General features: G+C 32.9%; 1 protein-coding gene across 5 annotated transcripts in view; it reads left to right on the forward strand.

Moving 5' to 3' along the window:
• Positions 1–26,827, forward strand: part of FSTL5 (follistatin like 5) — a 798,802-nt gene that overhangs the window by 382,122 nt on the left and 389,853 nt on the right. For 4 of the 5 annotated variants that reach the window (XM_036233987.1, XM_036233989.1, XM_036233988.1 and 1 more), the window contains one exon: positions 20,682–20,715. In XM_036233987.1, the coding sequence (XP_036089880.1) occupies positions 20,682–20,715 (34 nt within the window). The remainder of the gene's footprint in view (positions 1–20,681; positions 20,716–26,827) is intronic. The other variant, XM_036233990.1, reaches the window with a different exon arrangement.

Genomic DNA, 26,827 nt, shown 5'->3' on the forward strand with positions numbered 1-26,827 from the left:
CATCTTATTCAATGTCCTTTGGTTACTAAGTTGATAAGAAAAAAAAAGAAAAAGCTTCCTGTCCAGGGCCATGATCTGTGTGGAGTTTTCATGTTCTTTTTATGTATCAGTGTTTTTTCCCAGGTACTCTGATTTCCCCCCACATCCCAGAGATGTGCATGTGAGTCGAATTGGTGTGTTTAAATTATCCCAGTCTGAGTGATTGTGGGTGTGTGGGGTGCACCCTGAGATGGAAGGACATTCTGTCCAGGGTAGTTCCCACCTTGCGCCCTGAGCTGGTGGGATCTGCTCTGGCCACTGAGCAGTCCTGAACTGGAATAAACGAGTTGGAAAAGATTATCTTACTTGGTCTTATAATCTTTTTTAAATGTAGGTATAGTTTACATTTATTGCCGTGTTTAATATTCAAAGGGCTTCAGGTCTTTATACAGAAGTTTGGTGATATTTTTGTGACCAGAAATATGCCACTGGAACTTAACTTTTGTTTATGCCAATTAGTCTATTATAAATTGATTTAGTTACATGTCATTTGGCATAAAGTCACAGTTTCCAAGAACCTACCGGTGATGCTAAGTGAAGACTTACTCTGTTTTTAACTTTATTTTACCTTACTCATTAATTGCAAAAGGGTCTAAAAGGATGACAACAAAAATAATCTTTTATATTTACTTATAATAATTCATAATCAATTTCAAAATAATTTCTTATTTAGAAGATATATATAAAAATGGATATGAAATTATGGGAAATGTCAGATGTGTGAATGTAAATTGTTCCAAGAATATAAAAGAGAAAAAATGTAGAGTGTTTATTATATGCACTCGAAGGCAGGAAAAGTAGATACTCTGTTGGATAGGAAAGAAGAGAAGATTCAAACTTCTTTCAGGAAATTTTAATAGAAATTGAACTAAGCGAAATGCAACATAAATATCCTGAATGTCTGAAAAAGTAGACACTTAAGAATTCCTATTTCTGTATATATAGACTGCCTGGCTAGTGTATATTTACATTTGAAACAAAGACTGCTCAGCTACTATTTAGAAATTCAAGTCATGGAGAACAGTACATTCATGATAAGATAAAATAATAATTTCTATTTGCTTAATCTATAGTGAAAATATCACCAACTTTATATCAGTGTTGCTAATCAGAAATAACATGCCATATATAAATTAGAAAGATATTTAGATTTCATACATATAATTCAGATAGTTCAGAAAACATTTCTTAAGTAAGCATTATAAAAAAAAAAAAAACTACCAAATAAGCTTTCACAATAGTGAGTCATTTATTGGTTTGTTAATTAAAATATGTTATTAAGAGAGATGCTCTCATTACCTTCACTATTTCAGCTTTTTAAGGCAATTAAAATACAGAAAATTAAAATGTTAAACTTGCAAATAGGTATACTTACTCAACTGAGGAATTATTCCTATAATTGATGACATATTTAACCATGATCTCATTTTGTTAATATTACTATATCATATCAGTTTCTCGCCCCTATCTGCTTGCTCATGAGTGATATCCAGGTTAGGCACACTATATACAAATGTGACTTATCCAATTGAGGGATACCCAGGCTCAGCCGGGCTGCATGGCTTTAAACTGTATCATTACTATCTTGAGACTTACTTTTTGAACAAGGGGCCTTGCATTTTTATGTTGCACTAAATCCTGCTGTCAGTATAGCTGATGTTGTCTGCAGGCCACAAAACATAATTTATTTTGGGGAGTCCTGGGGTGACTGTGCCTCCTGTGTGCTCTCTCTGCTGCTTCTGTCTTTCCGTAAAAAGCTCAAATGGTGGGACAAAGGATTTTGTCCCTCGCTGCTGCTAATACCAGCTCTCGACACTCTGGGTGCCTGAAACATCTTGTCCGTTGACCTGGAAAGGAGAATAATGACTCCTTGCACACGTCGCCTGTATTCCGCAGCAGAGCTTCGGAAAAATTGCCCATGTAAACAAGCGTCTTTAAATTCATGACTTCCTCCTTTTCTCTTCGACAACGATGAGGCCTTGGTCGCATTCCCTCCATTATCACAGTGACTGCTCTTTTGCCGTTCATCATTTCTTATATTCCTCATCTTTATCCTTTCTTTATCCTCTTCTCCTATTTTTTTCTTTTTTCTTCTTCTTCCCTTTTTTATTGTGGCATCTTTTTTGCCTTTTATTTTTAATCAGAGCCCTTCATTTTACTTCCAGCAAATAAACAAGCAAGCAAAATAACTCAAAACCACCAAAGATACATATATTATATATATCATATATATTATATATGATATATATGATATATATATATCATATTATATATATGATATATATGATATATATATGATATATATATTATATCATATTATATATATAATATGATATATCATATATATCATATATATTATATATGATAATATATCATATATATTATATATGATATATATAATATATATCATATTATATATATATAATATTATATATTATATATGATATATATATTATATATCATATTATATATGATATTGCATATCATATATAATATATATGATATATAATATATATCTCATATATCCTATATATATCTTATATATATATCTCATATATATCTTATATATATCTTATATATCATATATATCTTATATATCTCATATATATATCTTATATATATATATATTAAACTCATGTGAAATAATAAATGGTTAGAAATGGAAGAACATTGCTTATCTTCATTCTTCAGAAATACTCAAGGCCCAATTCGGACATTGATAAATTACTTTGTTAAAGAGGCAGAAATTGAATTTTAAGTGATTCCCTAAATAAATATAAACCAATAGTTAGCTTATGAGAATTTAAAAGGAGAGTATGTCAGCTCTCTGGAGTGTTTATGACAGAAACAGCATTTAAGTTTGTTTTCTTTCTTTTCTTTTTTTATGTAACAATGTGTTGGTACCAAGCAACAAATATCACTCAAGTCGACTCATTCCACTTGATAAAAATGGGCGCGCGCTCGCTTACTCTGATAGAAGTGCTATAACAAAATGCCACAAACCGGGTGATTTAAAACAACAGAAATATATTGTCTAGCAGAACTAGAGGCTAAATGGCTGAGATCAAGGTGTCAGCAGACTTGGTTCCTCCTGAGTTCTGTGAAGGAAAATTTGTTCCAGACCTTGCTCCTTTCTCTGGAGGTTTGCTGGCAGTCTTCAGTGTTCTTCGTTATTGGTATTCTCTCTCTGTAGCTTTATATCATATTCCTTCTATACATGTGTGTATCCAAATTTCCCCCTTTTCTAAGCACACTAGTCATATTGGTTTAGGGCCCACCCGACGCCCTCATTTAAATGAATTACCTCTGTAAAGGTTACATTCTAAGGTATTAGAGCTTAGGATTCTAATATATCTCTTTTTGAGGGACACGTTTCAGTCTATAATACATGTCGACATAAATAAGAGGGGAAGGAATGTTGGAAGCAAAAAGTGAAAGATTTTTTAATACCTTATTGTGATGTGGATTGGTGCTTATTTTTTTAAAAAATATTAATGGAAAATAGTATAGTTTTACAGATATGAAGTGAAATATTTCATCCTTTCTGTTATCCGATTTATAATTTTGATTCTGAGAAACTGGATAGGTCTATATTGAGGCAAGAATATCTCTTTCAGAAATTTCATTACATTTAGATAATTATCCATAGAAGACCACTTATCTTTCATAATGTTTAAATATGATCAAATCCATTGAAAAGTGGTCTTAAATAAATCCTCTTTTTCATGACAAAGGTGTTGAACAAGATTCATTGACATATCTCATGATGAAGTATTTTATAAACTGTAGAAATAGGCGATAAGTTTTCAAAAGTGAAAAATGGTAAAAATTAAATATCAATTTGGAATTCAACAGTATATTAGGAGGAAGTCCTATAGACCTAACCAGAACAAAAGCAAGGACAAAGCTGGTTTAAGAAATAAAACACGACTGTTACAATCAGCGCCAACTGAGAAACTCCGGATCAAGGAGAAATTCTTTTCAAAAGCAAAATTAGTCCAGATGGAATGGAGTAGAATTGCAAACTTGCATAGCCTATGGCTACACATTGTATTTTTACTTTGTTTGCCAGGTTGGAAACCAATGGTTTAAAACAGTTACTTTACAGCCATCGGTTTAAAATGAAGTAATTTCACATCAAAAAAGAAGAAAAATTATAATTAATTATCACATTTTTCAATATTGATATGTAAAAGGATGTTTTGAATTCTAAATATTTTGGAAAAAGCAGCCAGAGGGGGTATTTCTATCACACTATAGTATTTTTTTTTAGGGTTTAGTGTCTCAATGTAGCCAAACATAGGATATTAGCCACCTGACAATTTCTTTTATGACTGAAGACTCTACATTATGGCTCTAGAATCTTTTGCTTTACAGTCATTTTTTTCACTAAGAATGTCATAGTGTTACAGAGCTCTGCTAAATAGCCTATCCCATCCTGTCTTTTTTGGTGAGAGGACAGCTCATAGGAACAAGGCTTATTAAAATCTGACATGATGGCAGATATAACTCAGATCTGAAAATGACCAATATCAGAATGCAAAAATTGAAGTAAATAGATGTTACCCTAAAAAAAAATATGTGACAATGTGGATGGACATAGATGATATTATGGTAAGTGAAATAAGTCAGACAGAGCGGAACTAATATGATATGATTTCACTTGTATGTGGAATTAAAGAAAAAAAAAAAACAGACAACAAAACAAATAAGAAACAAATCTATATAATAGAAAAAATAATCTATTCTTTGCCAGATAAAAAGAAGATGATGAGCAAGAAAGGTGAAGGGGATTAAAAAGTACAAATTGCCAGTTATAAAAGTAGTCATCGTCATGTAAGGTACAGCATAGGGAATATAGTCAATAATTTAGTAATAAACATGAATGGTGACGCTGTGTGTGTTTCTTCTGTATATTAGGTAGATCACCCACAACTCCCAGCTCTGAAAAAGTGGCCTATGAGGAATGTGTTCTGTGTGACGTATTGGCAGAATCTCCCTCATCACCAAAGCCAGGGGCTCTGGGGGTGATGACTGTGTGGGTCGCGTGCACCCTTCTGTCGTAGTTGGGTTGTGACTTCTGTAGATACTCTAATGGGCGGGGCCAGTCTTGGCTTGGCTGTCTGTGTGGCCCAGCCATGGATGTTTCAGGTATGCTAGTGCTGTTCCCCTGGAGCAGGGACTGTTTTTTGGGGTGGGGGTGGGGATAGGGGAGGTACTGGTCTTCAACAAGGCTACCCACCAGATGAGATGGTGGGATTGATTTCTCTTGACAGGAGTGCCTGTGCCTGCTTCGGCTGCCCATCACATGTGACACAGTGGTCAGGGCAGGAGCCACTTGGTAGGGAATCCAGTGCCAGCTGAGGTCACTTGCCAGAAGTGGTGGGGTGGGCACCCCTTGAGATGGGCTCCCGCCGGGGCAGGGCAAGTAGCGTTGAAATAGACAATGTCAAAAATGGTGCCTGCCAGTTCCAGGCCAGCTAGCTGAAAGGAAAATAAAACACACACACACACACACACACACACACACACACACACACACACAAATTGGTGGCCACCAGCACTTCCATCCTCATAGAAAGTTCTAACAGATCCCTGCTCCTCTGGCACTCGCCCTAAAATTAGTCAATACAGCTTTTTCATGCATGACCCGGACACTTTCTACACTGCTACCTCCAGGCTGGAACTCAGAGTGAGTAAGTTTATGTGCAAGCCCTTTAAGAGCTGTATCTTGGTTTCCTACAGCCCTTTGACTTTTCTGGACACAAACACCATTAGTTTTCAAAGCCAGATAGTATGGAGTCTCTTCTTCCTGGCGCAGGTCTAACAAACAGGCTGATGAGCCTGATATGAGGCTTGGACCCTTCGTTGCACAGGAGGGACCTCTTCAATTGTGATACCACTCCTGATTGCATATTGCATCAGGGGTGTGGGTCCTGAGTAAACCGTGTCTCTGCTCCTCCTCTCCATCTCTATGTGGCTTTTCTTAATATCTTTAGTTGTAGGAAATTTGCTCTGCTCCTCTTCATAACATTCTCAGAGATAGTTGTTCTATATGTAGTTGTGGTTTGGATATGTTCATGGAAAGAAGTGATATTCAGGGTCTTCCTTCTCTGTTGTCTTGACCCTTCCTTGTGACTACAATTTTTAAGGATGTTATGAGATGAAAGACATTTAGAGGCAAGAAAAACTAGCAGAACTGAAAATAATTAACTGAATTCCACATAAACACAAGCTAAGTGATTGTAATCTTCAATCTCGATGTATTTTTATTCCCTATTTTCAATACAATTTTGAGAGAAATTGTAATAAATGGCTCTTACGAAGAATTTATTTAAAGCTGTTTTAGATGAAACACATCGAATGAATTTGCTCCTCTTAAAGTGGAGTCCAAGGAAACCTGTAGTTTAACAAGTCCCAAGTGACTCTTATGCACACTAAAATTTGAGAAATTTGAAAATTTTTCCAGACCTATGACCTTTAAGCAATAGTCAGACATCTGTGTATAAGTGTCATATCTCTTAACCTTGATCTTTGCAGGTCATCACTCTCCATAGACCACTTAAATTTGGAGCATAATCTTGCCTTGTCTTCCTTATGCTTATAGACATAACCCACTCTTGTTTGAGTTATAAATTATGTTTTTTATAGACTACTATTAGCATTCCTGTTTCACTGTGACTTTTCCTGAACTTTGTAATTGTGCGTTGACTTGGTGGACTAATGTGATATTATGGTAATCTGAACCAGAATGTGGTTTTCACACAGTACTTGAAAATGGTGATATTTAATAGACATAAAAAATAAACAATAATTGAAATTATTTTTATTCCAATTTTCTTCTCAATATCCAATATAAGGCTATATTTTAGAGCTTTAGATTTAACAAGATTATTCTATCTCGATTCGATTTTTATTTGACTCTGAAATAAGTTTAAACTGTAAATGCTTTAACACAACAATAGCACTAATATGTAAGAATATGTAAGATCTACTATGTGTGATATTCTGTCGCTAATATTTCAGTAATGAGAACTGAAAAAATTGACTATTAATAAGTATCAGAAATTTATACACGTCTCCCAGGTTTTTCTCTTTTCTTTCTTCACTTCTGTTGTATTACAACTATTAGCCACTCAAATCGTTGGGATTTAAATATCAAATAGTTTTAGATTATCTGACTTCTGATACTTTCTCAGACTTTTAGAAATGTTGACTATTATTTAAAAGATATGGATGTAGCTTTCCAACTATTTAATAAGTTTAAATGTGATAGGATTTCTAACTATGTTTTGAAAGATTTCCTTAATTATTTTGAAGTGTTATTTGTTTTCTTAAATTAGAAATTGATTGAATTACACCTGTTCAAAGAACAAAGAATTAGTGAACTTGCTTTCTAATACAATTATGCTGTTGTTTTTGATGTTATTATAAATTATATTATTAAAAGCCTATAGGTGGATCGATTTGTTTTTTTTCCCTCCTAACTGAGTGAATATATCACAGCTTCTTTTAACCATTTGTTGACTCCAAGGAAATAGTGTATCTTCCTTGATTACTTTAGAAATCTAACTCAATTTAAATTGTATGTCAATATAAAAAAAAATCTAATTGAATAGATAGCAGTTGAAAATCTAAAGTTGATCAAATTGATCTTACTTTCGGAAAACTAGCATATAGGTCTGATCTATTTCTCTGTCATTTGATATCTTTGCTTTTTTTAGGGCCAATGATTCAGACACAACTTCTATATTTCCCAGCCTAGCCTTGCTCCTAACCCTTGGAAATGGACTTGTTTCCTTATCACTTACGTCAAAGAATAGATAGTATAGATTCCTCGTCTATCACTATCCGCATATACCTCATTACCTACACTAATTCTCAGTCATTATGTGTGTGTATACACCTTATCTAACCTAGAACTATAAATGGAATTAAGTAACGTTACACAAACATATGTAAATTGTTAAATACTAAAATTTTCTCATAATCACACCATTTCAGAGGACACCTGCGGCATACTACCTAGTCATTGCCAATATCATGACATTATATCTTTCAAATATAAAAGTGTATTGAATATAAAATATATTACATATAAAAAATGTATTGAATATAAAGCTAACTTTTAAAGAGCAATTATCGGAATATTTAATAAACTTATGGGTGCTTTTTTATCGTCTCTTGAAGCAGAATTATCCAATTAGTTGTAAATATATTTAAGTTTGCATAATGGTCTATGCAAATGAAAAAGACATTAAAATAATAGAAAATTATTAATACTTAATTTAAAAAAATTAGTTTTTGACAATATGAAAAATTGGTAAATTATTCCTAGATACCTTTTTTACTTTAATTTTAGCTCGGGAGAGGTTTTTGTTTGTTTTTTTCCAATCATTTAATGGCAGAGGATATGGAGAGCTTATCAGGATAGCAACCATCTATAAGTGGAGCTCTTGAGGGAAATCTAGATTAAAAATAAATAAGCAGAGGGAAAGCTTTTAAAATCCTACTAGAAAGCTATGATTTAGTGAAATGAGGTTCCTGGAATTTGAAGATTAGATAAAAATAGAAACTGCCTGTCAGGAGCTTTTAGCCTTAGTGCTAATTGGGCAGGTGGGCCACATGCTCCAGCTGGCTCATTCCACCCCCTCAGGACCTATTTGCAACCTGCTGCACATAGGTCTTTGTATATTATGCAGCCGTTTAAATTCTATGCTGCTGCAGACACACAGTATCAAATGTCTCCATGTATCAATATGTTTTTCTCTATGATAATAAAATTAATAGCAGATGTTTTAAGTTAAGGCCTTTTATTAGTTTGTTGAAATCTGGCATTTAGATAAATTTCCTTTTCCTTTAATTTATTAGAAAATATTTCCGATAGACAATAGCGTAGAAGAATAAACCCCTCTGAATCCAACACTGAAGTAAGAAGATATTAAAAGTTTTGTTTACGCCCTCTTGGACCTCTCCCCAATCACATCCTTTTCCTGACCACCTCTTCAAAAGTAAATGTTTTCTTAAATTTTGTGTTAATCACTCTCAATATATTTTAATAAGTTGAATATATATGAATAGGTTAATAAACAAAAATAGCGATTTTATATGTCATAAAATGTTCTATATTTATAACATATTTTATTTATAGTGACTCCAATAACTTTAATCTATTTATTTCTTCTATAATTAATGTTCCACTTACAAATTTCCACATTCACCATATGAAGGCTATTTTCTTTTTTTTTTTTTTCTTATTGCAAACAGTACTTCTGGCATCATTCTTGTACATTTTTCCAACTGTCTATATGCAGAAATTATTCTAGGACACATTATCAAAAGTGAGCTTACTCCTCATGAATATCTGTACATCCAAATGGAGCTGATATTTACAAAGGAGTCTAGAAAAGTGTTACTGATTTTCTCAAATAATTTTCTGATCATTTGGTGAAAACCATCTACATCGATTCCAGTTTCTTTGGTGGACCCATTCAGATTTGTCTTCCAATTCTTTAATTCTCTTCAGTTTGGTACTGTTCAACTTGTTAACTGGTTAGGTTATTTTAAATTATCCTGGTCATTGTATTTTAAAATGTACCATATTCATAGTTCTCTGCATTTTCTTAAATACTTTTCATCTTAATTTATATTCTATATCCAGTAATCCTGATGTTTGAAATTTGAGGCAGCATATTTAATCTATTTTTGCTTCCACTGATGTTCACATGTGTTTTTTATTTGGATTAAGATTATGTTCTGTTTATTTCTGTTTTGGGAACCTTGTAGAACATGAATCGAGGGCACAAATGACCAGAGATGAAAACTTCTCATCTGGAAAGGATCTTAAGGCACTACCAAAATAGAAATGCTCTGAGTTTATTTCTTGAGTTTTTATGGCCATATCAACAGTATGAATTTGTACTCTAAATTACCGTTGATGAAGAGAATACATTTCTACCACTAGAGCTCAGGCTAGAAATGACATACCCCAAATGCCACCATTTGCCCCAAGTGTTATTTTTTTTAAAATTTTATGGACATGTATGTATGTATCTCTCTTGTTTGAATTCTATATAAGACAGTTAATTAAAGCATATTCTTTAAATACCTGTTATCATCATCTGGCGAAATAAATTATCTATTTTATTTTTATCTATACATATATCTATTTATACATGTATGTATCTACATGTCATCTGTCTATCTCATATCTATCAACGATTTGTTATTTATCTGTCTACCTATCATCCATCTAAATTTCACCCATCTCACTATTATGTTTTATTCTCATTCTACACTTAAGTCTTTTCTTTGTTGTCAACCATTTTATTTTGATCAATAATTTTATTTGTATGTATTCCTATAAAAACGTATTTTGCTCTACTTCTGAGTTTCGTGTTCACATAAAGAGTAACATTGCTTTTGTTCTTGTGTCGATTTTTTCCGCTTACTACTTTGTTTCTAGGATCTTTTCATGCTATTTTATTATAACTTCTAATCGTCGAATCCCTAATATTTACAAATCGATTTTTCTTGGAATGACTGCATCAGTTGTTACCCATACAGACCTTTTACTGGAAAGATTTCTGCAAAGGTCATCCTTCCACCCTATGCCTTAAGGAACCCGTCATCATTTCTAAGCTTTATAATGTATGGTTTGCAGGGAATTGTTTCTACTTGATTTTAATTTTACATTTTTTAAAAAACTTTTTTCTAATATGCAAAATATTTATTTTCTGAACATGTAGTAGAAATCATGTGCAAAGGCATTTAGATTTGGGCATTTGGAAGTAGAGATTTTGATGGCCGTTTCAAGCATTTTTGTTTCGTTTTTGTGATTTTTAAAATAAATTTGTTTCTCAATGCACACTTTCATTCCCTTGATTATTTCATTTTGCCCTTTTTCTTTTTCAGAAATGTATCATTTACATCTAAGATAATTATGTAAATCTTATTAGAATATAATGTTTAAATACCACTTACATTTAATCTCAGTTGTCTGTATTTCTAATTTTTTATACCACATTCTGTTTACTCTTAACATTTTACCTTTTATTTTTTAATTCAGTCTTGAAAAAAGTTTGCCTCAGAGATCTAATTAATCTTAATAAAAAGAAAATCCCAGTTTAAATTTTGTACATATCCTTCATTTCTTTTTTTTTCTATTTCCTCGATGTCAACCCTTCATTAGTTTTCTTTATGCTGTTTTTACCTTTTAACCTCTTAAGTTTAATACATGGTTCATATTTTATAACCTTTCTCGTTTTCTGATAATTAAAGATATAAATTTCCCGCAAATGTTATCTTTCCATAACTCTGTGAGTTTTGTCATGCAGGACCTTCATTTGCTTCAATCTAAATGTTTCAGAATTATTTTAAGATTTCCTGTTTAATCAAAGATTGTATGGTAATCTGTTATTTAGATTCTGGTTATCGGATTCTAGTTTCAGCATCCTTTTGATATAGTTCTGATACTACTGAATATTATCTTAATAAAATTGTATGTATAATTTGCCCATCTTTTTGAAACTTTCCTTATAGCCTAATACGTATTTAATTTTTGTAAGTGTTACAAATGCGCTTTAAATCAAGTCTTTTTCTTTAGTAAGCATAGTTCTTTATCTTGAGCTAATCGATTTTAGAACTCATAGCTCAGATTATTCTTTGCTTGAGTTTTCAGTTTCTAGAAAGTTGAAAACACTGTTGATTTGTGTATTTATTTGTGTGTATTTAGATTTGTCTATATATTTGTGTGTATATATACCCATATATATGTCTCTATCTATTAAATCATTACTTAATATAATTAATTTACATATTAATTCAGTGTTGTCTGTTATTAAGTGAATATACGTTAATGATCATTGTATCTTCTTATTCTATAGTTTCTATTAAGACTATGTTTTTTCTAATTCTTTTATCAAATTTTTTACCTGCTGTGTTTTCTAATGCAATAAATGTATATATAGATATACATTTTTGTCCTTTAAGTGCTTATTGAAGATAGCATATTTTTATACCCATCAGAGTTTTCAATGGTGAATTTAAATAATTTATAATTATGATTATTACTATTATATTTGGTTTAGTTTTCACCATGTGCCATATATATTTCTTTTATGTTTTTACTGTACTTTTATGTTCTATTCTTATTTTCTACTTCATTTTATAGATATGATTTCCTTTAATTTGTCTAAGTGTTAAAGTTTGTGTTTATCATTATCATGGATGAATTAAGATAAAAATTAGATTTTATTCTCTTCATTGATCTATTAACTTCCTTAACATTTATATTTTTCTACAGAAAGACAAATATTTTAGATTAAACTCACTTTATTTTGTTTCCTACAGCCCCTTCTCACAAAACACACCAAGTTATTATTGTCTATATCTTTCTCTTTACTTTAACTTGGAGCTAGTTTTTCTTATTATTTTCTATTTTTATTCTGTTATTTAGGCAACAATATACTTGGTCTTATGAAGTTATTTTTATGTCATATTCTCCTGTACTTTTTTTCTCTTCTTAATAACATATTTTCTCTATGAGTGTTCTTCAAAGTGAAAAAGGAAAGTTTTACTGAAACAGTGAAGAACTCTGCTGAATTATTGACAACCCAAAATATCAAAACCATTTTTATTCTTTTCATGCCTAAGGATATTTTGTTATGAAGTTACAAATAAATGTTGAAAGTACTTTTATTTAATAATATAAAATATACCATTGTCTTATTACAAGCATATTGCTTGAGATGTCCGATGTCAATAATTTTTTTTTCCTTTACTTGTGTCCACTCTTTCTTTTTGGAATTAAAAAAATATATATATTTTTGTCATTGATCTCTCTAAATTTAAATCTGTGCAAATAGTTGTTTTTTTTAATGTCCTTATCAATATTTTATAACTTTTATTTATAGATTATTTATATGGTGTGGATAATTTCATTATTTTTTAAAATCTTTCCTATTTCTATTTTTAGGTTTCTATATTTTTGGAATTTCTATTAAGTTGATGGCACTACTACTTAGAGGCTCTGTATCACTTTAGCTTCAGTGATGTGTTTTTTAGATGTCTTTTCAGGATTCTTTGCCTTAATTCATTCTTATACTTTATTAATCAATCTATGTCATTCATTCTTTTAACTTATTTCTCATATTCATTATTATTTCTACTGTTATATTTTTCATGTTTGATATTTCCACTTAGTTTTTCTTTATGACATTTCATTTGCTAAAATATTTTAAGTATACTCATCTTACTTATATAAAAATTATAATTATTTCAAATGGTTTATGTTGCCTGTTTTGTTTTTGATTTCTCTTCTGTAGTAATTGTATTTTTGAGGTGCCCAGTTGTTTTGATCTGCAAGATCGTGTCGTGTTCCAGTCGGAAGATCAGCTTTTCAGGTTGGAAAGGGCAGGTAGTCAGGCACTGCTCCCATTCGATTCAAGGGAGACTAAGAGAAGTGGCCACTGGGTTAGCATCCTTAGGCACCAAAGAACCATCTCTGATCTTCCAGTTGCTACAAATGTCCCACAAGCTTCTCTGTACTGAGTTTACCTTTTAACTCTCTGAAAGAAACATGCATCTTTGAAACAAACGATGCCCTTAGACTGTAATTCATAAATCCTTGTTATTTTGAAATAGAGTAGGTAGAGAGATACATAGGCAAGACTGTACAACCAGCCAGCACATTCCAGCTGGGGGTTCGGGCTTCACTGAACATATCCTGTTGACAGCGGGCTTTGAGGTTTTTGCTACATAGTGTGTTACAGTGTCAATGGAAAAGGCATTTATAAGGCATTTGGAGTTGGGTAGGCGGAGAGGTAAATGTGAATCTCCAAAGGTTTCTTTTAATCTGATCTCCAACCACTTTTCCTCAGTCTCCTACACTAGTTATGATGACAATCTTTGATCTTCAATAGTTTTTCATATTTTTTATTATAGCTCCTCACTTACATGTTTGAATCTTGCTTTTATAGATTTCCCCCCCCCCAAAAGAATTAGCAGGTAATATAAGTTTAAACTTTTTCCCTAATCTACTTCATGGGTTTTAGTGTTATGCCAACATCTCAATTCCAACACTTCAGTTTGCACTGTCCCAAAATCTTTTGTCTGCCCTCCCCAGATAGGACACACTGAGCAAGACCAAAGTCCTCTGTCTCAGCATTAGCTGACAGTTGACATTTCCAGCTACCTCTTGATTTTGGATCCCATAACTCTGAAGGGATGGCTTTTTTAGCATATCTAGTTCATAATATTACCATGACTCAATAGCTTGAACACTTTTTCACTACTCATTTTTGTTTTCTTATTTACATTTCTGTCTTTATTTTCTTGGTGACTTTCATCCCTTGATGACTTGAAATCTATAAAAACTGGAAAGAGAATGATATGCTTATAGATTGAATAAGGTTTTAATGATCAAATTTAAATGTTTGCACATGTATGTGTGTGTAGTACTATATGTATTTATAAAGTCTTTGGATTTTCCTAAAGGGACAAAAAATACTGACAATATGGGGAAATTAGAGGTATTACTGACCGTCCAAACTGTATGTTTGTCTGTAATATTCTACTGAGTGTTGCTCATGTAAACTATTCAGAGATTTTATTTTTTCTGTATCTTGCATATGTTTTAATCGAGAATATAAGTTTGTTGAAGGAAGAGGCTTTGGCATCCACCATTATAAACAGGAAGTGATATCAGCAAGATGGAGGGCTGAAAGGTGCCAATGCTTACCTCCCCACAAACGACAAAAACAATAAGAAACTACAAACTGATGAAAATAGCTCTGGGCAAGCTCTGGACTGTAATGTAGAAGAAGCAAACAGACATTGTATGGAGTTCAAAACCTGGCTAAGCCCTCATAGAAACCCACAGGAAGCATTTTACCTACACCACCCCGCCCCCCAGTCCAGAGCAGCCTGACACCAAGGGGTATGCCTCAGAAGATTATTACCCCACGGGGAAGAGCAGAGCAGGAGAACCTGAGCAAGCCTCACTGCTAAGGGCGTTTGCAGCTTTTGCTACTAAAGACCTCCCCGGTCTTCACCAACACTGAACCCAGCTGATGAAGCAGCCCACAGTCTCTACCACTGCATCTCTTCTCTGCAGCTGGTGCTGTGTCTGCGGTGAGACCTCCTCTCACAGTTCCCACTCACTGCTCTGCCCTGCTGTCCGGGATGGAGTGCCACAGTGCCTAGCTATCTGTGAGATGGGAGCTGGTGCTGCTCTGCACCCTGCCCTGGGGTTCTACGTCAAGGCTTTGATTTGCTGTTTACTGGGGCTGCACCCCTGCAGCTCTGCATTCTGCCTTCTGGGCCGCAAGGCTGGGCTGTGACGCACCATCACCGTGTTTGTGCTACTACAACTCCACGATGCACCCCTGGGGTCCTAAGTTACCACTTTGTTCCGCCATCACTAGGGAGGAGCTGCTGCTGTTCTTCCAATATCCCAGGGCCTAAGCTGTGCCTTTGACCTGCGATCACCAGGCTGTGGTGCTGCAATTCTGTGCCCTGTCCCCAGGTTTTTAAGCTGTCACTGGCTTGCCATCACTGGGCCTGAGCTGCTACTGTTCTCTAACTGCCCTTTGGAACTACAGCCAGGTTGACCGAGCATCCCGAGAGCATGCTGCTACTGCACACCGTCCCCTGAGAAAAGCAAATTAAAACCACAATGAGATATCATTATTTTTCACGCTCCAAAAAACGCACTGCCAAAATTTTACAATAATTGGCATGTTTATTTAATTTACATGCCTCTTCACCAAATAGTTTGAGCTATAATATTTAAGTGAGTGTAAATTTTCTTCTGGAAATAGAAAAGAACTTTCTTGAATATAGATTTATATAACCTTATGTCTAAAAATTATATAGCCGAGCTATGCTTAACTATTCAGTTTCAACCAAAGGATTAAATATTTTAAAATCTGGTGACTTGCACAACCTAATACTCTTTTTCCCAGCAAATTGTTTTGCCATTCCTCAATTCTTAGCTCAGGCAACACCTTCACTATGAATTCTCCCTTTGCTCCACACTCAGCATTGACAATTGCTTCTTCCATTTTTGTTTCTATGTCATCCTATAAATTCTATATCATTGTTTGTAATTGATAGCTGTCAGTCTCCCAGATAGAATTTGAACTCCTGAGATCAGATGGTTATATTATGCATAGTTAATCCCTGTCTTGTAGCACAGTGCTGGCTATGTATATATTTCAAACAAACCTGTATATTCTAAACTAAACTACTCATGGCGTGACTAGTTCAGTATGTCAATACCTTATTAAAGTAGTAATATGGTCATGAGAAGATTAATACCTTCCAATATATTTTGAATTTCTTCACACAAAAATGAGGTAAATGGGTAAAGGATCTAAACCCAGTTAGGCTGTGTACTATCAATATTAAAAATACAACTACCCCTAAATTCTTTTAGAAAAAAATATAAATAGTATTTCAAAAATTAAATAGATATTTCCTTTCCTTTAAATGTATCCAAAGTTATGCTGGACATCTTTCACAATGAAATATTATCTACACTGCACGGTTAAAATTATTTTTAAAATATTTGTCATCTTATTTTATTTTATTTATTGCCTTTGTTAATCTCTATCATATTGTCTGCAAGGATCTATTTGTTCATTTTTACCAGTAAGCTAGATTTCAATATATTGCCAGGTGAATAATGCAACGTTTTAGTCACAGTCATATGAGCAAATTTAAAATGTTACTTTCAAAATCCTAAATTATATATATGTCTCCACCGACAGGGTTCTAATATGAGTTTGACAGTAAATGGAATAGTTTATTCTTGCTCTCTTCTTACTTCTCACGTTCATTTCCATTCTTTCCAGTCCATTAAATTAGTTGCTATTTTATTGTCTTTAAGTACATTCTTCTTAAACATTTCTACTTTGTAGAATATTTAAGGATATTTTCGTTGGTGATTTATAAGTACATACAATTGTGTAAACAGAGAATTCGATTTTAAGAAACAAATAAATAGGATATCAGTGAGTGTTAAGCCTACTTGACCATAGTTACAATTGCTGACATCAGTATTACTACAGATTTATAATGGCAAAACTTAATTAGGATTTCAACGATATCAAGCCGTTCTACTCACCTACACTCACCAAAAGCGGTCCATTTAAAATCTACTCTGTCTCTTCAGATTTCTGACAAACCAATCTCCTCTACCACTCAACCCGCATTTTCTATTCCATAAAGAAAATAAATCACAGATTGAACATGTTTAATTCATCACATCATCCTGCGAACCTCCTGCATCACTGACCACCCCTTCCTGTGCCCATCTGTCATATTAGAGGAACTGGTTTTCCTTCTATCTAAATTTTGCTCCGATTCGTGTTCTGTATCATGTGTACTATTTCAATATCTTTATAAAATCAGTCACATTATTTCCTCCTTTTATTTACTCCTCTCCATTTGTACTATCTCTTATCATTTATACATTCTCAATTCTCAGTAATATAAATATTATAAAACTAAACACAATAAAACAAACAGACATACGAAAAGACCAACAAACAAACACAACACCTCTATGAACTTTACTCTCCAGATGTACACCATCCTAGGTCTTTCTTTCCTGGTCATGTTTTTCCCATTCCATTTTTACTACTTTATACATTTATCAGTAGCTTTGTTCTTGCTTGAATAACTTCAATTTTATTTATAATTTTACTTCAATTTACTTCCACTTTTTACTTCCACAATACCACCAAAAATGTGTTTCCTTTGAAGTCGATGATTCTATTTCAATGTATCTAATGGGTATTGTCTTAGACATAATTATGCTTGATCTGCCAGAAAAACTCTGTGCTGTTGAAAATTTCCTTCCTACATAATATATCTTCTGGGATTTCACAATTCCATTTATTCTTAGTTTTCTCCCATAACATGTCCTTCCATTCTCTTTGGTCGATTAATTCGACTCTATATTTTTCTTATATTATTTTCAATACCCAGTTCTAGATTACTAAACTCTCTTATATGTTCTCCAGATGCAGTACTGATGATTTACACCTAAGCGAGTTGATTCCTAAATTGATGTGTCTTACTGAGCTATCTCCCATGAGTTTCAGACATTTTAAACATCTGTCCACGTTGCATCCTCAGAGTGATGCTCAAAGCAAAGTCAAAATCGGATATTAAACCCATCAAAATTTCAGACTCTTTAGCTCTGAAGAGACACAGTAGACAAAGCTTATTGTAAACGATCAACTAGAATGATAGAGGTATCAGGACGATGAGAAAGATGCCTAAAGAAGTAAGAGAAGATCAGAAGTTCAGTTTGGTCATGCCAGGCTGTTATTAGATTTCCAAGTAAAAATCTCAAAAATACAGTTGAATATTTGAGTCTGGAGTTCAGAAGTAAAGATTAGCTGGAGATATAAATTTTAGGGTCCTCGGGGAAAGGTAACACTAATGTGCGGGAGAATGGTGAAGATCACAGTAGGAGTGAGATGTATTAAAGAGAAATGAGGGTTCGATGTCTAGGAAACTAATACATAGAAATTGAGGATATGAGGGGGAACTAGCAAAGGAGCTGGAACAGGGGTAGCCAAACAGCAAGAGAAGAATTTAGAGGAGGACAATACTAGAAGGCAAGTGAAGAAGTGATACAATTGTTTTATTTATTTGCTTGTTTGTGGTTTGTTTTTTTTTTTTTTTTTTTGGTCCATTTTCCTCATCATAGAGGTAACTCCATCCTTCTAATGGCTCAGACCTTTGAAATCACTCTTGTCTGTTCTCTCCCACGCGATATTTATTCTATCAGAAAGTATTGCCAGCTTTAACTGACATTTCAGCTCTACAGCCACCACGCCATTCTATGTCATTATCGCCTCTCACTTAGATGGCTGTCTTACGCACTTTACTGGTCCCTCTAATTTTGTCCTTGCCCTGTTCATCCTATTCTCAATAGCCAGAATGGTTCTATTTAAGTGTAATTCAGGTAAGATTATTCCTCTAAGAAGAAATTTTCAATATTTTTTCCAGCCCTCTCAGTGCTAAACACAGAGATCTAACAAATGCTTCAAGTGCTAATTTACCTACTTCTATTGCTTCCTGATTGCATTTCCTGCTAAACTGCCCTGACTCAGTCCTGTCCAGTCACAGGTCTCTTTGGTATTTTCGACGATGCCAAGAACTCTTGTACCTCAGGAAAACTACAGTTGTTTTACTCATCCTCTCATCTCATTCAGAATTTTAATCAAACATAACTTTATCATTGCAAACCTCTGTTTACAATGAAAATAAGTCCTAGCTTCTAAATAGGACTCATTATCCTCATGTAGGACATTCCATATCTACATGGTTTTTTTTTTTTTCTGTCTTGTCTATCCCTTATAACCTATTGCCTGGAGCCATACCTGGCACAGAAAAGTAATATATACATATCTGTTGAAAGAATGAATGACTAAATGAATAAGTAAATGGCGAAGAGAGATTTTTTTCATTAACAGATACCTCCAAAAAATTTAAGCCTGTTTGTCCTCTAATTATGAAATGATAACATATTTTTAAAACATGTAATTTATATTTAAATTTTAGTTTAAGTTAACAACAGATACTTTAAATTAAAAATAAATCAGGACTGGAAAAATCAATTAACAAAGGGTAGTACAGAATTCAAACACAAGGGCTAGGTGAATTAAGATAAGAGAATTAGAACACAAAGTGTTAATGTCTAATGGAATTATACATGGCACTAGCTGGTTCAATGAATATACATTTGTCAATATGCATTTTTGTCCTCAAGATCTGACTCTGGGATTAATGCTCATGGCAAAAGAAATTATTCATATTTTTTACTATGTTATTAATGTTATCAAAATTTATTGGCATTAATACAATTCTGCAGTTCGGTATTCACATATAATGGTCACTTTTTATTAGAAGCATATTTCAAAATTATTTTTAGTGTGAAACCCTAAAACTTTTAGACAAAGTAAACTGTGCTTGAATATTAATCGAGAAGTCATAGAGTGCACAATTTCTACTTAAAAACTTGAAAGCAAGCTAATTCTTTTGTGTTGCCTGGTAACTAATAAGGAGTATGTCAAATTGAAAGACGGGTCTGACTGAAGCAGCCTTTCAGTAAATAATAGAATTGTTGTCAACTTTCACCTTCGAGAAGTGAGATAGAGACCAATTCTAAGTGAAAATGAAGGAAAGACAGTTTAAATATCTTTTGTGTATTTTGGTGAATTCTCCACTGTTCCCCCTAAACTTTTTCCCTCGCCAACAACTTATGATTAATGTAGAAATTTTGAAAGCAAATTCCAAAGACATCATTCATAATCAGTTTGAAGTAAATGGAATGGCCTAAGGCATTCAAAAGACATGAAAATTTATTATTCATCAACCATTTGTTCATTTATTTATAAATTCATATTCATATACTGGTTTCTTAGAGAAATTTCTTTCCACTAAGAATGATTACTACTCTAATAAAAGATTTGACATAAGTATTTGTTAAGGTGAGAATTGTGTTACAATGACTCCTGGGTATATGTACAACAAAACATTTAGACAAGTCTTTAGTTATAGTGATATTTATATCAGGCTGTTAATCACTTACAGATTTTGACCTATTTTTGTTTTAATTCCAGCAGGAAAGAAGTCAAGAAAGTTCAAGAATCAAAGGTAAGGAATGATTGCTTTAAGATTATAGTCTCATAATTATCTGTTCAGTATAGGATAAATTTAAAAGGCTTGATGCAACTTTGAAAATAAAGTTAAAAATGAGAAAACAGTGAGAATTCAAAATCTTCAATGTGATCAAAGCCGTTGTGAGCCCTTTGGGAATTCTCTGTTGAAATTTCCTTTCTTCTTATAGTGCTTTTGGAACCTTCAACACATTTTTTTTTTTTTTTTTTGCTGTTGTTTAATTTCTTTAATTGTTCCTCCATCAAGCATTTTTCATAAGAATTGGTGTTCTGGCATCTCTATGACTCAGCAGATGAGCTTTTTCAAAATATATCTCATGAAGAACCAGTTATTTATTCATTATTATCTCATTTTCATTTCTATGAAAAAGCAAGAAAATATTTATTTAGATATTAAAAATCGTTGACAACTTTTAGTGTGTCATAGTCAACTCTAGTCATAGAGACACATTTTTCCCCATGAAGACATTCTTAAGTTTTGAAATTTACTCACTGAAATAACAAATTACCCTAAATAGATTGTAATCTTTCAACGAAAAGTTTCCATCCACTGGGCTCCTTCTCATCGTAAGCGTGCAACTACACGGATTTTTCTGGGGTTACTCCCTCTGGCTTCTCGGTTTGGGTGGAGATCCCCTGCCCATCTACACCTTCTTGAAGGTGTTTTAGTCTCAGGCCTAACTATGGAGGAAGCACTAGTGTTCTGTCTCTATTTTCTTTTTTAATTTTGCATAGGAAGAAATGTTTGTTAGTTTTTTTTAGAGTTTTACAAAAGTGAAAAAAAAATAACTTTGTAGAAGTTACATGTAAACTTAAGATGAAAGCACGGTTAAACTTCTGAGGGTCTTTAGAGTGACAAAACCAATCTTGTGTACTAATAACAAATTTAAATATAATCCTTTATGCACATTTCTCTACAATTCATGTTTGGACATCTGTATGTACCTATATTAGTGGAGAATTTGAAAAGACCTACTTTTTTTTTATTTTGCTAGGTTTATTTCATTCAAATGAATTATGTAAGACTACCCTTTCTGGGATTCTCAAATTATTGGTGTTCTTTTTCAGCAAACTAAAGTATGCCTTGTTATTTTATACAAAAAATCATTTCACTTATTTATCTTCATAACACTCATATTAACTCAAAGTTTTATGCTTTTGTGTTACAAAAGGGAATTTCTGCTCCAACATGTGTTAGATGATGTTCCCTTAAATGATATGAGCATCGTCAGCAAACTGAGTGCACATCTTCCTTCGCACAAAGGGCCCTGGTGTTTCAGGTTAATCTTAAATCATTTTTATAATCTTGTTAGAGTAGCGATAAGTTTAGTGTCGCTTTCTTCTTGATGCTTTATTACCTTGGGATGCATAAACCATACCTTCTGAAGTGGTAGGAATTATTTTCCAACTGTCATCTAGGAACATGTGTTTTTTTAGAATATGATACAGTTGTTAAGATGATGCTCATCACTGCTTTCACTGTTATTGGCTGGCACTTGGTTCAGAAGTCTCACATTGTGGGTTGTAGACGACCGAATTGTAAGGAAATCTGAGGTGCATGGTTACATCAGGACTTGTTGCCTAGCTCTGCTTAGAAGAACTCTACATTTTTCTTGACTGTTTATAGGAATCATCTTGAAATATTATCTTACTGAAAATTAAGAATGACTATTTAAAAATGTTTTTATATGTCAGTATTAAGAGAAAAAAATGAGCCATAAAAGCAATAGTTTTCCCATTGGCAGATGATAAAAAAAATCTGAGAAGTATATAGTGTACAATTCTTGGTAACTAACTGTTGAAACGTGAGCTGTGTATTCACTTGATGTTACCAATTCCCAACCAGGAATTCTCTGGACTTTCTGATTAATTGGTAACCTCATTTGCCAGATCATGTTTATTCCGTTACGAGGAATGTATGCAGAGGAAGTCTTTAATCTTCTAATTTCCTGCCTTCTGTGCCTCTTTCTGTTTATAAGAACAGTCCTGACCTCATGACACCAGTGACCTGAAATTACATTAATGTACAAAGCACTCCAATGAAAATTGATCCCTCTTTCCTCTGTGCACATAGATATATGGATTGAAATGTTTAAAAACTTCCAGTTCAATCTCATTGATTATTTGACATTCACACATGCTCTTATTCTAATATCATTTTGAAATACCATAAAAATCCATATTTTTATATATTCTAAAATTATATTTATATGGAATTCAACTGACAAAATGAATTTCGGTTCAGTAATTAATATACTGTTGGATTCTCAATTGATTTTTGTGTTTAGATTGTCTACTGTTAAATGAGTTAGAACCTAATCTATTTAGTACACAATTCTGAGGATTACAATTGTGTAAGATAGCCTTTCCTTAAAGTTGCATTGATGATTATAGCAGGGAAATGAAGGAAGTCCCACAATTTTGAAAGGATTATCAAATAACTATTCAGGACACCATATTTCACACTGTCCTCTGTGATGTTACGGATATGTTAAAATAGAGTACATTTTGTTTTTAAAATCCATTGAGGATTTTATGAGTATTATTAGGAAATAATTTCCTTTGAAGAATATTATTATGGCAAGTTTGCACATGGTTATGCTGTAGCATGCACTTGAATATCGGCTTCATCCTCACTCTCATTTTAATACTCAAAAATGCATTATTAGGTAGGATTTATAATTCAAACATGCCAGCATTTTTAAAAATCACATGCAAAGTAAATAAGTCAAATCACTATGATCATTTTCTTATATTTCAAATCGGGTCATATTTAATTTAACCAATTACAGATTTACATAGGTAAATTTAATATACTGTTATTAGCAATGCTTCACTTGATTTATCTTGATTTTATATAAATATGAATATTTAACACTTATGAGTATTTCTTTATCACCCATTCTTCTGCTAAGTGCTTTTCGTGTGTTATCTTATATGACCCTTTGAAGAATTTTATTTATCAAAGAATGAGTAAATTTTACTGTGAATCTATCTAAAAATGGCTATCTAACATTTTGGTGTATGCAATTTTAAAAATGTTTACATATATTTGTATTTCTGCAAAAAACAAAAACCCTTTAGTATTCTTTTCTTAGAAGTGTTAATGAATATTCTTTTTGTCTCAAATATTTGCAAACACTTTGTGGTAGATGTTGTGAATTGGTTCACTCAACAGCCATTTCAAACAACAATTAGCATGCCTTTTTTCTTTTTTTCTTTTTTTTTTTTTAACAGACTTTTTACCGAGCCTGGTCAATTAAAAGCTACATTTCCCAGGTTGCCTTGCAGTGAGACTTCTAGATGCGTTTTAGACTTCTCCTATCAGATTCAATCGAACATGTCTTTTTATAAAACTCTTATTGGAAAACAAGTACAGTTTCGAGCTAACTTTTCGTTCACGGATAATAGCAAAAGGGGTGTAGATTTGAACCCAGTGGCCTCGGTGACAGCTTCCTTATCTAGTGACTCCTGGTAATGGCAGAGGCAGTAAACTCTTCGATGTTCCACTTGTGTGGGAGGGTTTTAGAAGCTACTTCTAAGAGTTCAGTAGACAGCCTTTTCCTTCAATCCCAGGAGCTCCTTTCTATGTCCTTTAAAAAATCTCCTTTACTAAATAGTGCAGATTCTACTGTTTGTAACAAAGAGCCTTCCTTGATCAATGCATTAGTCCATTCTAGGACTACCGGTATGGAAAAAGTAAGCAGTTAAGGGATTATCAGAGATATATGCAGCAGATTTTTGAGAAAGAATTCAGGGAGCAAATCTACCTGCAAGGTTGATGCAGGCCATGACAGCCAGTAGGTACAAGGTGTTAAGCTCCAGTTATATAACAAACACATGCTTGTTCAGCTACATGTTAAAATCACGTGGTCCCATCTAGCTTGCAAGAAAACTGGGAGGAGATTCTTAAGTCAGATGAAATGATGGTTCATATAGTCACTTATTTAGAAATTTATGTTGAGCATCAGCTATGTGCCAAACACAGTTATGGGCACTGGACCCAACCGGAAAAAATATTCTGCCTTCCTGAGTCTTAGATTGCAGTCTTAGGAAATCTGTCCATGCCACAGGAAAGTAGCTATTTTCCCAAAACACAGCTAAAATCCAATAAACGCACAGGCAGCTTTTCTTCTCTGCTCCTCCTCGGATCATCCCCTTTCTCTGACCCCATCTGATACTTAGAGACATGGGTGCTAGAGGATGGTAGAGGCAGAAGAGTTAACAGAAACTGATAAATTAGAATCAGCATGAGAAAAGGATAAAGGCCCCTCCTGAGAGGTTAAACTGTTGCTACCTTTAAATTATTCCCCAGGCCTTTCAAGCCTTCCAGGAGAAATAATTTCTGATTCTGCAAAATGTGTCTCTTATTCTCACTCCTAAACCACTTCCCTGTGGTTCAGAATCATGGAAATTAGATAGCAATTTTCATGATGTAATTCTCATAACTCCTCAGTGGGAAAGGGCTCCATGTCATATATTGGTCTTCATCAACAGTTTTTCCTCTCAGGGAAATGAAGCAGCAACGCTTTAATGGGATGGCTAAGAATACGGCAGTGGAGTTTATGGTTTACCTCTAAAGGTATCATTACTTGTCTTGGTTTTCTATGTGGCAATCTTTTATTATGTAAATTGCTCTCCCCTTGTAGAACATTATTATTCTATTATAATGTTTTAGTAAATAATTTTCTTATTAAGAAAAATCTCAGCACAAAAAATATTATGTAAATTACATCTAATGTTAAAATGTTACAGAATATTATCAACTGCATGCTATATATGTTATATCATATGATATAGCATATGTTATGTAAATGTAATTTGCATAATAACTATATTAAGTGATTACATGCATGACTTACTTTCTGTTGGTGTGTGTGTTTGGTTTTTTGTTGTTGTTAGTGCTATGTTTGCTATAAAGAATTCAAAGGAAAGCTAATATTTATTAGTCTTTTGCCATGTACCATACATCTATTTATTTACTTTTTCAGCTTAATTACCTATTAAATATTATATGCGACTCACAATTTTTGTAAACATATATAAGTAAAATATACTTAGAATAAATTTACATATTCATATATACACTTAGATATGTTAAGATATAAAATTACTTTCCATTTTTAGAAAGCTATCGTATATATTACACACACACAAAAAAAACATGTTTCTTTATCATTAAAATCAGGACTTATCCAGTTTTTATGTCTTTTAAGAGCTTGGCAGGTGCATTAATTATAAAAGTTATTTAGAAAATATTTGTGAATAAATGAAAGAAAGAATATATGTTCACTTATAGCATAGTTTCCTATTAAAGCATTTAATACAACTTATAAAGAATTATTTAGACTATTTCTAAGTAGAAATGTGAGACATTATTTTTTTCTCAAAAGTAATTACTTTTATCAGAGTTATATATTTAAACAGTAACAAAGATATTCCCTTTCAGTCATCCTTTTGAATGTATAATCTAGAAGAACAATGTGGTGTAGTCTATTATTAACTTTTTACTTTTATTAAAATACATAAAATTTTAATTTAATCATAAGAGTTAAGGTTTGCAAATGTGGAAGCACACATTTTCATTATGAATTAAAAAAAATGAATTGGTATCTGGATCATATGTTATGCTTAGATATATTTTTAATGAGTAATATACATAAAGTGATCAGTGAAAACTGATTTTATTTTTTAAGAAGCTTTAAGTAGTGCCAAAATTCCATTTTTCCCAATTGAGAAAAAATGTGTGCCATATCATTAAAAATATCAAATTTTAGATGCGGAGAGAAAAAGCTTTCTTCATGGCTGACTGACAAAGTCAAATTTACAGGCCAAAAAAATAATTTGAATAGTCATAATCGAAGGGTTACGGAACCAACAATAGAAGTTGTTTAAATTTTGGTTAAGTGAAAGTTATTTAGATACCAATGGATTAATTATAGCCATCCGATAAATAATATGTGGACAATTTAGACTTTTAACTGATTATGTACTTGTTTCTATGTTTTATAATTAATTTTATTCAGTATAGAATCGATGGAGATTGTTAGTGAAGAAGACAGATATATCTAGATTGAAATGAAAGAACA

Source organism: Rousettus aegyptiacus, unplaced genomic scaffold (genome assembly GCF_014176215.1).
Source record: "Rousettus aegyptiacus isolate mRouAeg1 unplaced genomic scaffold, mRouAeg1.p scaffold_m13_p_16, whole genome shotgun sequence".
NCBI lineage: Eukaryota > Metazoa > Chordata > Mammalia > Chiroptera > Pteropodidae > Rousettus > Rousettus aegyptiacus.